General features: G+C 36.9%; 1 protein-coding gene across 1 annotated transcript; it reads left to right on the top strand.

The window, feature by feature from the left end:
* The first annotated feature begins 905 nt into the window (after positions 1-905).
* LOC131155138 (thioredoxin domain-containing protein 9 homolog) lies at positions 906-11,949 on the top strand. Its single transcript, XM_058108068.1, has 4 exons — positions 906-1,124; positions 1,227-1,502; positions 11,214-11,372; positions 11,470-11,949. The coding sequence occupies exons 1-4, from the start codon at positions 1,101-1,103 to the stop codon at positions 11,647-11,649; spliced, it is 639 nt and encodes a 212-aa protein (XP_057964051.1). The 5' UTR covers positions 906-1,100; the 3' UTR covers positions 11,650-11,949.
* The last annotated feature ends 1,331 nt before the right edge of the window (positions 11,950-13,280 follow it).

Raw genomic sequence — 13,280 nt, 5'->3', positions numbered from 1 at the left:
TATTATACTTAGCTTAAATTTGTATATATTTAAATGTATAAACTCAATCTATCAAGCTCCTAAACATAGTAAGAAACTAAGAATTATGAAAGTTGCTCAATTAATAAATTTAATATATATTTGAGTATCTAATGTTTAAATTTTAGACTTAAATTTAAAAATATATTTAGATAAAAAATTTACAAAATTAGACTAAATTTTTTAAAGTGAAATAATATCTCAAAAGGGCAATATATATATATATATATATATATATAAATAGTTGCCAAAAAATAAAAAATCTTTTGATAGTATTTGAAAGTGCCCTAGACTTTGAATTTTAAATTTTTTGTAAATTTAAATAAAAACAGAAATTTAAATTTAAAACTTGAAGTTTATATTCATATACACATAATTGAAAAAACTATCTTTGCCTCCATGAGAAAAAAAATCAAAATAATCTTTCTTACAATCTTCATAAAACTTAGAAATTTACAACTCTATTAATTTAGTATTAGTATTCGAACAATAAAATTTTAACATTTTAAGTGAAATAAGATTTTCATCTTTAAAATGGAAAAGGAAAAAAGATTGTATTTTTTATTTCGATAAATTAAAAAATGAAAAAAAAATCTATATTTTACATTTATATTTGTAAACTCCAATTGAAAAAATAAATTAAATGACATTCCTAAATTATGCAAACCCCTATGTATTTTTTGATTTCTAATTATTTTTTAAAAAAAGTAATACAAATTCATTTAATTATTTATAACCTTCACATTTCAAAGCATGTCCAAAGTATGCTATTTATGTATAATGAATCTCGCTATTTGATTTGGTGAAATTTTATTTTTTCAAAAAGTTATTATTTAATATATTAAATAAAAAAAAAAAAGATATATGGGGAAAAAACTCGAGTAAGATTGGTAAAGAAACGCTGTCCCCGTCTCTCTTATCAACAAACGTACCTCCCGCCTACCGCAGGGCCGCAGGCCATCTCTCTCTCTCTCTCTCTCTCTCTCTCTGTTTTTTCTTTTTAAAATTTTTTTGGGGGTAAATCTTCTCGCAATTATTTTTGAACTCTCCGAAGGCAGATCTTCTGTAATTTTCGATCAGCAATGGAGAATCCGAAAGTTCAAGAGGTGATCTCTCTCTCTCTCTCTCTCTCTCTCTCTCTCTCGATACCTGCAATTGTGGAAGATCTCTACATCACTTGGGTTCTTTATCTGTGTTAAATGATGCAGATTCTGGAGAAGCAAGTCCTGACGGTGGTGAAGGCGGTGGAGGACAAGCTGGACGACGAGATAGCCGCCTTGGACCGCCTCGATCTCGACGATCTGGAGGTTCTCAGAGAGCGCAGGCTCCAGCAAATGAAGAAGATGGCGGAGAAGCGCAGCCGCTGGATCTCACTCGGTCACGGCGAGTACTCCGAAATCCCCTCTGAGAAGGACTTCTTCGCGGCGGTCAAGGCCAGCGATCGCGTTGTCTGCCATTTCTACCGTGAAAATTGGCCCTGCAAGGTAAAATGCTTCCTGTTATAGCTAGGGTTTTTCATTTCTCTTTGCTAGACCTCTGAGAAAAATACTGAGTCGGATGTCACATTGAGCGACGTTCTGCTATTAGAATTTAAGAGAGAAGCATAAAAAGTGACAACTTTTCGAAAATGAGAGTGTTTTGGGCCGAGTTCAGTGCTATCATATTTGCAACTTTTGTTTTGTATGGAATTCATAAATCTTGCTTCGCCGTGGAATTGTTTTCCCAGAATTTGTATTACAATTTAAAGATGCCAGATATGCAACTCCAGCTCAGCTCCCTCGCTCCCACCAGAAATCTGAAGAAAGAGCACCCACGTGAATGGCTCCAACAGATAGTTGTTTCTTTTTTTTTATTTCTGTTTTGGGCAGTTATTTTCCCTGCTCTGCTCGAGATTCCCTTTTTTCTGTTATCTTTTCCTTCTCCCTATTTATCTTCCCCCGAGTGTACAGTTCTAAATGTGAAAAGGTAAGGAAGACAAAATTCTTCTTTCCCATCTTCATCTCTCTCTGTTCTGTGCTGAATTTTCTTCTTGCAGAGTAGTTCATTTCAATTTGTTTCATGGTATCAGAGCCAGGATAGTCTCAATGGCTTGAACTGACTCTACCAATTCCGATCAAGACACCAATCAAAACCAAAACCAAAACACCAATTCAACAGCCTCAAACCATCACTCAATCCATCTTGATCCATCACAGCCCAGCAGCCCATACTTCATTAGCACCAACGACCACTCCGGAGCTTTACTCGTCACGCAAGTATTGGATTCCAGCAATTATCATCCCTGGGCAAGATCAATGAAGCGTGCCTTGCGTATTAAGAACAAGCTGGGTTTCATCGATGGCAGCATTTGTGAGCCAATTGATCCTGACAGTCCCTTGATGGATCATTGGCTTTGTTGCAATGACATTGTTATTACTTGGCTGCAAAACTCCATGTCGGTTGACATCAAATGCAGCACCCTGTATGTAGAAATGGCACACCAGCTGTGGGTTGAGCTCGAGCATCGTCTTGCACAGCAAAATGCCCCAAGGATTTATGAAATCAAACAAGGAATTGCTGCCCTGATGCAGCAACAAGATTCGGTGAGTTGTTACTTCTCCAAGCTGAAAACACTTCTCGATGAACTGATGAACTATGAATCCATCCCTAGCTGTAGTTGTGGTGGCTTGATCGAAAATCAACAAAGGGACTGGGTAATGAAATTCCTAATGGGACTCAATGACTCCTACAAAGGTTTGAAGGCACAGATATTGCTCATTAAACCTTTCCCCAATTTGAATGAGGTTTATTCAATCATCCAACAGGAAGAGAAGCGTAGAGAGATATCTTTTGACCCTTCTCCCACAGAACCTCTTGCTCTCCTGGTCAAGGATAACACCAGATAGCTCACACCTCAAAACAGCTCTCGGAGACGTGACAAATACTATTGTTCTCATTGCAAAATTCATGGTCACTCTCTGGAGAGGTGTTTCAAGGCCAATCCTAGCAAACCAGTGTGCAATCACTGCCATATTCCTGGACATACTACAGGAAAATGTTACAAACTTCATGGCTATCCTCCAGGGCACAGACTTCATGGTAGAACTCCACCTATTGGCTCGTATGCTCATCAGGTTTCAGCATCTCCCCTACCTGTTCCAGAACAAGGAACTCATGGAGGTCAAAGCACTATAACTCAAGAGCAATACCAGGAACTAATGGCCATGCTCAGGCAGACCAGTCAAGCCTCGGTGTATTCTGTTCAAATTGCCATAGCTTCTCCTCCTGATGCACACATTCCTCAGTTCTCTGGTGTACCTCTCTGTCTCTCAGCTTACACAAGCAAACCCAAAGACATTTCAGTTGTTTCCTGGATAATTGACACGGGTGCAACAGATCATATGGTTTGTGCGACCTATTTCTTCACTTCCATAACAGCTGAAGTCTCCTACTCTGTAACCTTGCCTAATGGAGAAGCTGTCGCTGTGACCCACATTGGCACAGTGAGACCAACAAAAGACCTTATTCTTCACAATGTCCTGTGTGTTCCATCCTTTTCTTTCAATCTCATCTCTGCCAGAAAATTGGCTCACACCTTGAAGTGTTGTCTTATTTTCTTATCTAAAAATTGTTTTATTCAGGACCTTTTGACTTGGCGCACGACTGGAATGGGTGAGGTGAAGAATGGGTTATACCATTTGCTGCAGAATGAAGTTCCTCCAGCATCTTTGACTCAAGCCCTGTCCAAAGCCACCAACATATCACCACAAATAGCTGCAATTACCAACAGCCAGAACATGGACCTTTGGCACTACCGCCTAGGACACCCTTCATCAGTAAAATTAGATTTTCTCAATCTTGAACTTGTATGCAAAACTTCACTAACTACTAAGCCTTGTTTTGTTTGTCCCTTAGCCAAGCTTCACAACCTTCCTTTTCCTTGTAGTCAACACAAATCTGAACATTGTTTTGAACTCATTCATTGTGATCTCTGGGGGCCATGTAATGAAGCCTCTTATGATGGTTTCCGATATTTTCTTACCATTGTCGATGACTTCAGCAGGTGCACTTGGGTGTATCTTTTGAAATTTAAATCTGATGCAAGTTCTACCTTAAAAGGATTTTGTGCCCTGATAGAAACTCAATTTGCAACCAAAATCAAAACCATTCGGAGTGACAATGAAGGGGAATTTGATTTGAAACAATTTTATCATGAGAAGGGCATCATTCACCAAAGAACTTGTGTGGAGACCCCTGAACAAAACGTTAGAGTTGAAAGAAAACACCAGCACATCTTAAATGTTGCAAGAGCCTTGAGATTCCAAAGTGGGCTCGCTGTTAGATATTGGAGTGATTGTGTGCTGACAGCAGTCTACCTCATTAACTGAACTCCATTTGCCATCTTAAAATCCAAAAGTCCTTTTGAACTCCTTTTTAAAGCCAAGCCTGCATATGCCCACATCAGAGTCTTCGGTTGCTTAGCTTTTGCCTCAACTCTCTCAAATAACAGGCACAAATTTGATGCAAGAGCAAGAAAGTGTATTTTCTTGGGATACCCCTTTGGGGTGAAAGGATACAAACTAATGGACTTGCAAACTAAAAAAATATTCATCTCAAGGAATGTCGTTTTTCATGAAGACATTTTCCCCTTGCAATCTGAATAAGCCACCGCTGTCCCAACTACTCAGATTCCTTTTCCTCAGCCTACCATCATGGATTTTTCCTATGAAGACTCTCATACACCAGCTAATGCCACTGAACATGACAGCCCACAAAACACACCAAGTCAGCCTTCAACATCACCTCAACCTCCTGGTGAAACCTTAGACCACACTATAAACAGTCCTCATCTCCCAAGGAGATCTACTAGAACCAAGAAGCCACCACCTCACCTTGAACACTTCATCTGTCAGCAAGCTAGCTCTGCTGGCTTTCTCACCCATTCACAGGAGTCCAACAAGAAACGAGGTCCTACAGCTCCAGGTAGTCCTTTTCCACTTTGTGCCTCTTTATCCTATCATAACATTACACCTAAACACAAGGCCTTTGTCACCACAATCACTAAAACACTGAACCCTATTTATATCATGATGCTGTTATGGATCCTAATTGGGAGAAAGCTATGGTGACTGAAATTGCAGCTCTTGAACAAAATAAAACTTGGACTATCACAGAGCTTACTCCTGGTAAGAAAGCCATCGGATGCAAATGGGTTTACAAGATAAAATACAATGCCAATGGGACCATTGAACGATACAAGGCCAGATTGGTCTGCAAAGGATACACACAGGAAGAGGGCATAGACTATCATGAAACTTTCTCCCCTGTAGCTAAGATGGTATCTGTCAGAGCTTTACTAGCATTGGCAGCAGTCAAAGGCCTGCATCTTCATCAATTCAATGTCAACAATGCCTTCCTTCATGGGGATCTTGATGAAGAAGTGTACATGAAGCTGCCACCTGGCTATCGCATAGCAGATGAAACAAAGGTCTGCAGGCTGCGTAAAAGTTTGTGGCCTTAAGCAAGCCTCGAGGCAATGGTATGCTAAACTTTCCTCCTTCATCATCCAGCATGGCTAAACCCAATCTAAAGGAGATTACAACTTGTTTACCCGCATGCATAATGGTTCCTTCACAGCCATCCTAGTTTTTGTTGATGACATAATTATGGCCAGCAATGACATGAGATCTATTGAAAAACTTAAGGGAGCTTTGGATGAAAAGTTTAAAATCAAAGATCTTGGGCAACTCAAATACTTTCTTGGCATTGAAGTTGCACGATCAGCAAAGGGAATCCATCTTTGTCAACGAAAGTATGCATTGGACATTCTATCAGATACGGGAACCATTGGGTCTACACCTGCTAAAATTCCTTTGGATCAAAATCTCAAGTTGTCGAGAGATGAAGGAGAACCTATTGGAGATCCCACCATTTACATAAGACTCATTGGCCGCTTGATGTATCTGACCATCACTCGATCAGACCTCTCTTATTCTGTTCAACTCCTCAGCCAGTTCATGGGAACTCCACGAGTCCCTCATTTAAATGCAGCACACAAGGTTCTTAGATATATCAAGATGGCACCAGGTCAAGGACTTTTTTATCCTTCAGATTCCAGTTTACAGTTAAAGGCATATAGTGACAATGATTGGGATTCATGTCCTGATAGCCGAAAATCCATAACCGGCTACTATGTTTTCCTTGGTTCCTCTCTGATCTCTTGGCGATCCAAAAAACAAAACACCGTCTCCAGGTCTTCTGCAGAGGCAGAGTACAGAGCCATGGCAATGGTTTGCTACGAATTGACTTGGATCTGTTACCTCTTGAATGATCTCCAAGTGACTCATCCCCTACCTGCCACACTCTTCTGTGACAACCAAGCTGCCTTACACATTGCTGCAAACCCAGTTTTCCATGAACGCACAAAGCACATTGAACTAGATTGTCATCTCATTTGTGAAAAAATTCAAGATGGTAGTCTCATTACTCACCATGTCAATAGCCACTCGCAAATGGCAGATTTGTTCACCAAACCTACAGCCTCTCTCTCTTTTATTCTCACTTGTACAAGATGGGAGTAGAAAACATCTACTCTCCATCTTGCGGGGGGCTATTACAAATTAAAGATGCCAGATATGCAACTCCAGCTCAGCTCCCTCGCTCCCACCAGAAATCTGAAGAAAGAGCACCCACGTGAATGGCTCCAACAGATAGTTGTTTCTTTTTTTTTATTTCTGTTTTGGGCAGTTATTTTCCCTGCCCTGCTCGAGATTCCCTTTTTCTGTTATCTTTTCCTTCTCCCTATTTATCTTCCCCCGAGTGTACAGTTCTAAATGTGAAAAAGTAAGGAAGACAAAATTCTTCTTTCCCATCTTCATCTCTCTCTGTTCTGTGCTGAATTTTCTTCTTGCGGAGTAGTTAATTTCAATTTGTTTCAATTTGGTAGAATTTGGGGGTGTGAGTTCAGTTAATAAGTTTGTTAGTATTAAGGAACTAGATAGTGGTATTGGAATTAAGGTCGCCGATTTTAGATCAGGCCTTGATATGATGCCAGCCAACGATTATTTAACCCGCATTATTGTTTTGTCGCGTTTTTTTGGCATAATTATCAAAATAGACAAATGCCTATCAGAGAAACACAAATTTTGTAAAAGTGAGCTTGGGAAGTATGCATTTTAAACTGATAAAAAGAATCTTTTTTCTCATTGTATCAAGACGACGATGTTACCTCCACCCTAAACCTATCATAAGCTGCACGAGGCACAATATCCTCACTCACCAGCAACAATAGTGGGAGAGCCCCATTTTCTCGTTTATAACATCTCTATGGATGGGTTAACAGATAAGAGTTATTTTGATTGTATATGCAAACCTGTGTACCCATTGACCTTCTTCCTCTACCATTGCATGTATTTGTAGGCTTTTAGAATTGTTTGTTCATCTTGCATGCTGCAATTAGGCGTAAACTTGCCGTGAGTAATTGTAAAGGTGTTGCTGATGTGCATTGTAGGGCTAAAAAATTTCGTATGTGGGTGATAGTGTCATGGTTCGCACTAGATGCAGAAATTCCTTCAAGAAACTCCATGCATGTGCCACTGCCCCATTCTCCATCTTTAGGAAACTTGAACCTAATACATATTTTCTTGATTTTCCTTATATGAAATGGCCGTGAACTCGTGACACAACAGCTCTACCATTGCGCAGACTGCCTTTATGTTGGAGACTTGACACTTCATTGTGAAGCTTTTGAGCCTTTTACCATATTTTCTTTCTGTAGTCCAGTAGGGCGCTACCAATTTTCAGGATACGCCTGAGACTATTCTGGACGATGAGTATGTTGGTTATCTGTAGGGTGTTTTTCAAAGATATTTGGTTCTATGGAGAGGCTGACTTATTTCAAATGCTATGTGGCTTATTGATCTTCATGAGAGTTCATCAAAGTTTTTTGAGTGGTGTATGAAATCAAACTCTCCAGAGTCAAGTTCCTTCGAGTCAGGATGCAGGTTAGTATGATGTAGGAGTGTAGGACTCCCTCCATCACTTAGGCCACCTATTCAGCGCACAGATTTTAGGTGTAGGCTTAGGAAACTAGGAGATGTGTTAATTCTAAACTTTGCTTGTTTGTTTCTTATTTTTTTGTCATTTTGGGGTTGATTTGTAAGCATTGGTTTTTTAGTTAAATATTGCGTGGTTGTATGTTGTGAAAGTAGTTGGCATTCTGAATTCTATCATATTTTCCTCTAGTCTTTCTCCCCTCTCTCTTCATCCCTTTCTCTTGCTTCTCTCTTATTTGATGGAGTTCAACCTACAATAAGTAAGTATGGATAATTCTAGGGGATTATATCTATTCAAAAGATTTAGAGATTATTCATATGCGATGCTCCATCTTTCTGCTGCCTAGATCGAGGAGAATTTATGATGATAAGGTTTTGGTAGAAGTTATGAAGGAAAAGGCTTTGGGACAATATGCACGGTTTACAATTCTGGTGTTGTGGGCTGAAATGAACAGCATGATTTTTCAGGATTGATTTACTCGCTCTGTATTTTTGCTTTGGAATAAAATTGTTATTTTAGCTTCTCTTTGGCCTTTTTCTTCCATTATTTTTGGTATTATTTCTTAAAGCAAGATTGGAGGGTTGTCCTTTTTCGTAACTTTCCGGAAGTATGGCCAGGTTCATTTCATTGTATCTGTTTCCTTTTAAGATGCTGGCCCACTATGTATGTTTGGTTTTTTTTCCCATTTTGTGCTTTTCTATGTTTGACTTTGAACTTCATCTAATTTTGTAGAAGTTTTTAGGATGTAAAAATTTATATCAAAATTTTAGCAAAAAGAAGTAGAAGCAATAGCACATGCCTGTCAGTTAAATTCTTCTATGGGTAATTATCTTATAGGTGGGCTGTTACACTGTCATCTCATAGGAATAGTCATCTCATAGGAATCTCCTGGAATGGTAGGTTATTCCATTAGAGGTTTAGTACTTCAGATGGCATTGTTTTACTGCATGTTGGTGAAGACAGTGGTACTTAATTTTCAAAGAGCTTAGTGCCTATTTCCACATATCATTGATTTAGATTGCTGGGGTTCCTGGAATTGTCTTTAGCATTCTCCCCAAGTTGAACATCATATGTTGACGGCACTTAATGACATTGGCATTGGATTGCCTAATCTCTTTGAAGAATTGGCTCTCCATGTTTAGGGTTTGTTATTTAAGCCGTCTGGGGCCAAGTTCTTGCTAAATTTGGGATTTTCAAGTGGTTAGCATTTAGTTCTTGAGACTTGGTATCTCTCTCTCCTCTCTCTCTCTCCTCTCTCTCTCTCTCTCTCTCTCGTTGAAGGTTGCTGATGGTTCTTTGCTGGCGTGAATCATTTGGTTTTTTTTTTTTTTTGTCCATCTTCTTTGAGAGGTATTTGAGTAAAATCTATGTTCTTAATAGCTGTTTTCAATATATCATATTTCTTATCTTCTAGAATAAGCTTTCTTTACTAGTGCTTTCTTTGAGAATTTGTCCAGAAGATGTTTAAAACCTCCTCATTCAGGCCAAGTTTTCAAATTTCGGATTATGTCCACTTTGGTTTATGGTTAGGTAGAGCTATTAATTTATAGAATGTTCCTTTTTCTGGTATCTCATAAGTGTGATAGAAAGATAGGAACTGATAGAGATACTTGATGAATCATGAGCTTTGATAAAATTTCAGGATATGCATTGTTATTTTGGCCTCTTCATTTTTTTCCTTCTAGCGCTTAATTTTCTGATTTTTTCACAAGGCTTGGGGTAGTCTTCTTTGGCAGGATACACCTTTAAGACTCATTTTGTGTAAAACACTTTTTGAGAACAATTATTTTAAAAGGTTTGGGGAAAATTTGTTTTATTCTTTTTCCATATTCAAAACTTTCTGATGGTCAATTATGCTGTTGTTAAAAAAACCTAATGTTTTAGAAGGTGTAATCGACGTTCTTCTCAAGGCAAGACGTGCCTAAGTTGCCATAAGACTAATGCATTACATGCCGAGGCTTATGCGTTTGTACCAAAGGCACAACTTTTTCGCCTTTTTAGTTGAGGCTTACGCATTTTGATTGTGTGATTCTCAAGTTAAACTCGAAAAAATTTTAACTACATGTTTATATAAAAGAAATGTTGTAATTTGAGTTGATTTTTAAAACTTTTGAACCTTGACCTCTCCAGAATAATTGAGGGGTGTATCTTAGGTTCTGAAAATAATTTGAACTTTGTAATGTTATAGGTATCTCTTGTCGATATAAGTAATGAATTCTAGACAGCAATGGCCAACAAGTAGTTTACAAATTATATTTGATTTTTTTTAACATTTTATTTGTGATATTCTTTATTTTTATTTATTTTTTAAAGTGTGTAATTTATTTACATATTTTTATCTAAAAATAAAGTTCTCAAAAAGCTTATGCCTCAATGCCTTGAAGTTTACACCTCACCTTTTAAAGGGTTAAAACACCTTGTCTTATTCCTTTTCTCTTTTTTAAACATTGAAAAAAAAAAAAATTGTTGTGCTTGTTTTTATTTATTCAGTTTTCTTATTTGTATTTTGGGCTACTGTTGTGAATCTTGTGATAGCATTCAGTATTTAATATCCTGCTTCCATGTTGTCTTTAGAAAGTTGATGTTATTTCCCACTCCTGCTGGCTGATTCTCCCTTTTCAACACTGTTGTCATGCATTTCTGGACATTTGAATACATTTGCTTGGCAGTTTCTCCTGAAGCCATGTCACTTGGCAGAGGATTGTGGTGAGGAGTTGGTTGTGTAGCACTAGCGTTGCTCATCTGCCTATTGGAAAATGTATAGAAATGTTTTATTACAGACTTAGAGTAATATAGTAGTAAAAAAAGGCCGTACCCAGTGCACAAGGCTCCCTCTTTGAGTGGGGTCTGGGAGAGGTGGATGTCGGCAAGCCTTACCCCCATTTTTGAAGATGCCGCTCCCAAGTCTCGAACCCGAGACCACCTGTACTGAGGCAGAGGCACTTACCATCGCACCAAGGCACGACCTCTAGTAATATAGTAGTATATATTTGAATTGCATTTCAGTCCCGAGAGTATTGCTTTTCCAGTTAGTAGTATTTATGTGTTCTAAATGACATTCCCTTAACTCTATGAAAGTGTATGTTCCATGGCACAAGAGAGAGCTTAAATTTTACAAGCAAGAACCGAATTTTATAATCCATGTTTATTGGTATTTACAGGTAATGGACAAACACATGAGCATATTAGCAAAGCAGCACATAGAGACACGATTTGTAAAAATTCATGCAGAGAAAAGCCCATTCTTAGCAGAGAGGTTGAAGATTGTTGTACTCCCAACGCTTGCGCTTATAAAGAACGCCAAAGTGGATGATTATGTGGTATATTATACGGAAGGGCACCAGTTTACTCAATCCATGGACTTCATTTCCACACTCCCCCTCCCCACTGTTTTAATTTTTGTTCAATGCAATGCAGGTAGGATTTGACGAGCTTGGCGGCAGAGATGAGTTTACAACAGAGGAACTGGAGGAGAGGTTGGCTAAATCTCAAGTCATCTTTTTTGAAGGCGAATCATCTGTAAATGCATCAAAATCGAGTGCTCAAACCAGAAGTGTTCGGCAAAGCGCAAAGTCGAACTCATCAGATTCTGAATGAACTATGTTTTGCATGTGGTGGTGTATCATTTTTGCTCATATGGTGGGGAAAATGGCTGGGATGTTTGCATCATATTTGGATGTGTTTAAAGAATCAGCAGTTTCAGCTGTTGCCTTGGGCCAGCAAGATCTGAGGTTATTGTTCCTAATATCTCTGAATGGCAGGATTAACCATTTCAATGGTATTTCAAGAGGCGTATGCAATCTTATTTATAGTAGTATATTTGTAAATCTTGTAATGAAAAGGTAACTTGTCAGATTGGGAGTATTTGAAGATTGAAGAAATTTGCAATTTGAAAAATGGATTCTTACTTTCTTAATTAATAATTAAATATACATTTTAAGCTTTTCATGAATCACGAGTGATAAATACATTAATGAAATGAAAGAAACGTTTACTTGTTATATGGTATACTATTAATTTATTAGGCACATAAAAAATGTATTACAAATTAATTTTATTATTACTGTATTTAGCTAATGTAGTTTAACAGCCTAAAAAGGAAGTTGTGTAGGATAATCATAAAATTTGTCATTAAAAAAATTATTCACTACAGTGAAATAAAAATTCAGTAATGCCTTGAATTTTTTAAATACGACACTCTGCTCTCTTAAGTTTTTGAAAACTATCAGAAAGTGCTCAAAAGTTTTTATTGGTAAAATGAACTTTTTGCTAGTTGATCATTAGTCAAACAATAAGTATATGATAAAAAAAAAAAAGTAGAATTTTACCCTTAATATAATGACAACTTTACTCTTTTTATTCGGTCGTGGTAACTTATGAAATGACACTAATTTAATAAATGAAGTTAAAAAAATTGTTCAATTAAGGAGTATGTTTTGAGAATTTTATGTATAAGTGGATTAGATACCAAATTCTCGGGTTGACTAGTCTAATTGGCCCGACTAGTTCGAGTCAATCAATTAACATAAGCATGATAACATAATTAAATTATTAATTTTTAAAAATTAAAAGATATAAAATAAATAAATATATAATACTAATAGTTCAGAAAAAAAAATACTTAGATAATTATATTGTTCCAAAATATTTGTTATATACACTTCTCATGAAAAATAAAAATTACTAAATATATTTTTAAAAATAAAATATTGTTTAAAAATTGACTCAAATCAGCTAGCTGGTCGAATTTCGGCTCGCTTTTTGGGTTTGATTGAATCACATATTTAGTAATATAACAACTTGTATACAAGTAAAAAAAAAGTCAATGATTTTGATTCATTCAAAGATTAACCAATAAATATAAATATAAATTTTCTTTATTGATTTAACATTCAGGTTTACATATAGAAGAACTAACATTCATCTTTATAATTTTATGAAAAAATGCACTTACAGCCCCACAAACTGTACCATCTACTACATATATGTATCTCTAAACTTCTAAAAGTGACACTAACCTCCCTCCTCTCTCTCCTCCCCCCAAACTATCTTCATGGTTGTAGTTTTATGATTACTAATTTTTTTTTTATATGATTTATTGGTATTTTATTTTCATATATATATATATATATATATATATAGTTTAAAATTCTGAAATAATAATAGAATTATTTTATCATGTTGATATCAATTGACTGACAAAAAGTGATTAGATCAGTCACATCATT

Source organism: Malania oleifera, chromosome 5, assembly GCF_029873635.1.
Source record: "Malania oleifera isolate guangnan ecotype guangnan chromosome 5, ASM2987363v1, whole genome shotgun sequence".
NCBI lineage: Eukaryota > Viridiplantae > Streptophyta > Magnoliopsida > Santalales > Ximeniaceae > Malania > Malania oleifera.
Note: the sequence above shows the minus strand (reverse complement) of the source record. Positions and strands in the feature narration are given on the sequence as shown.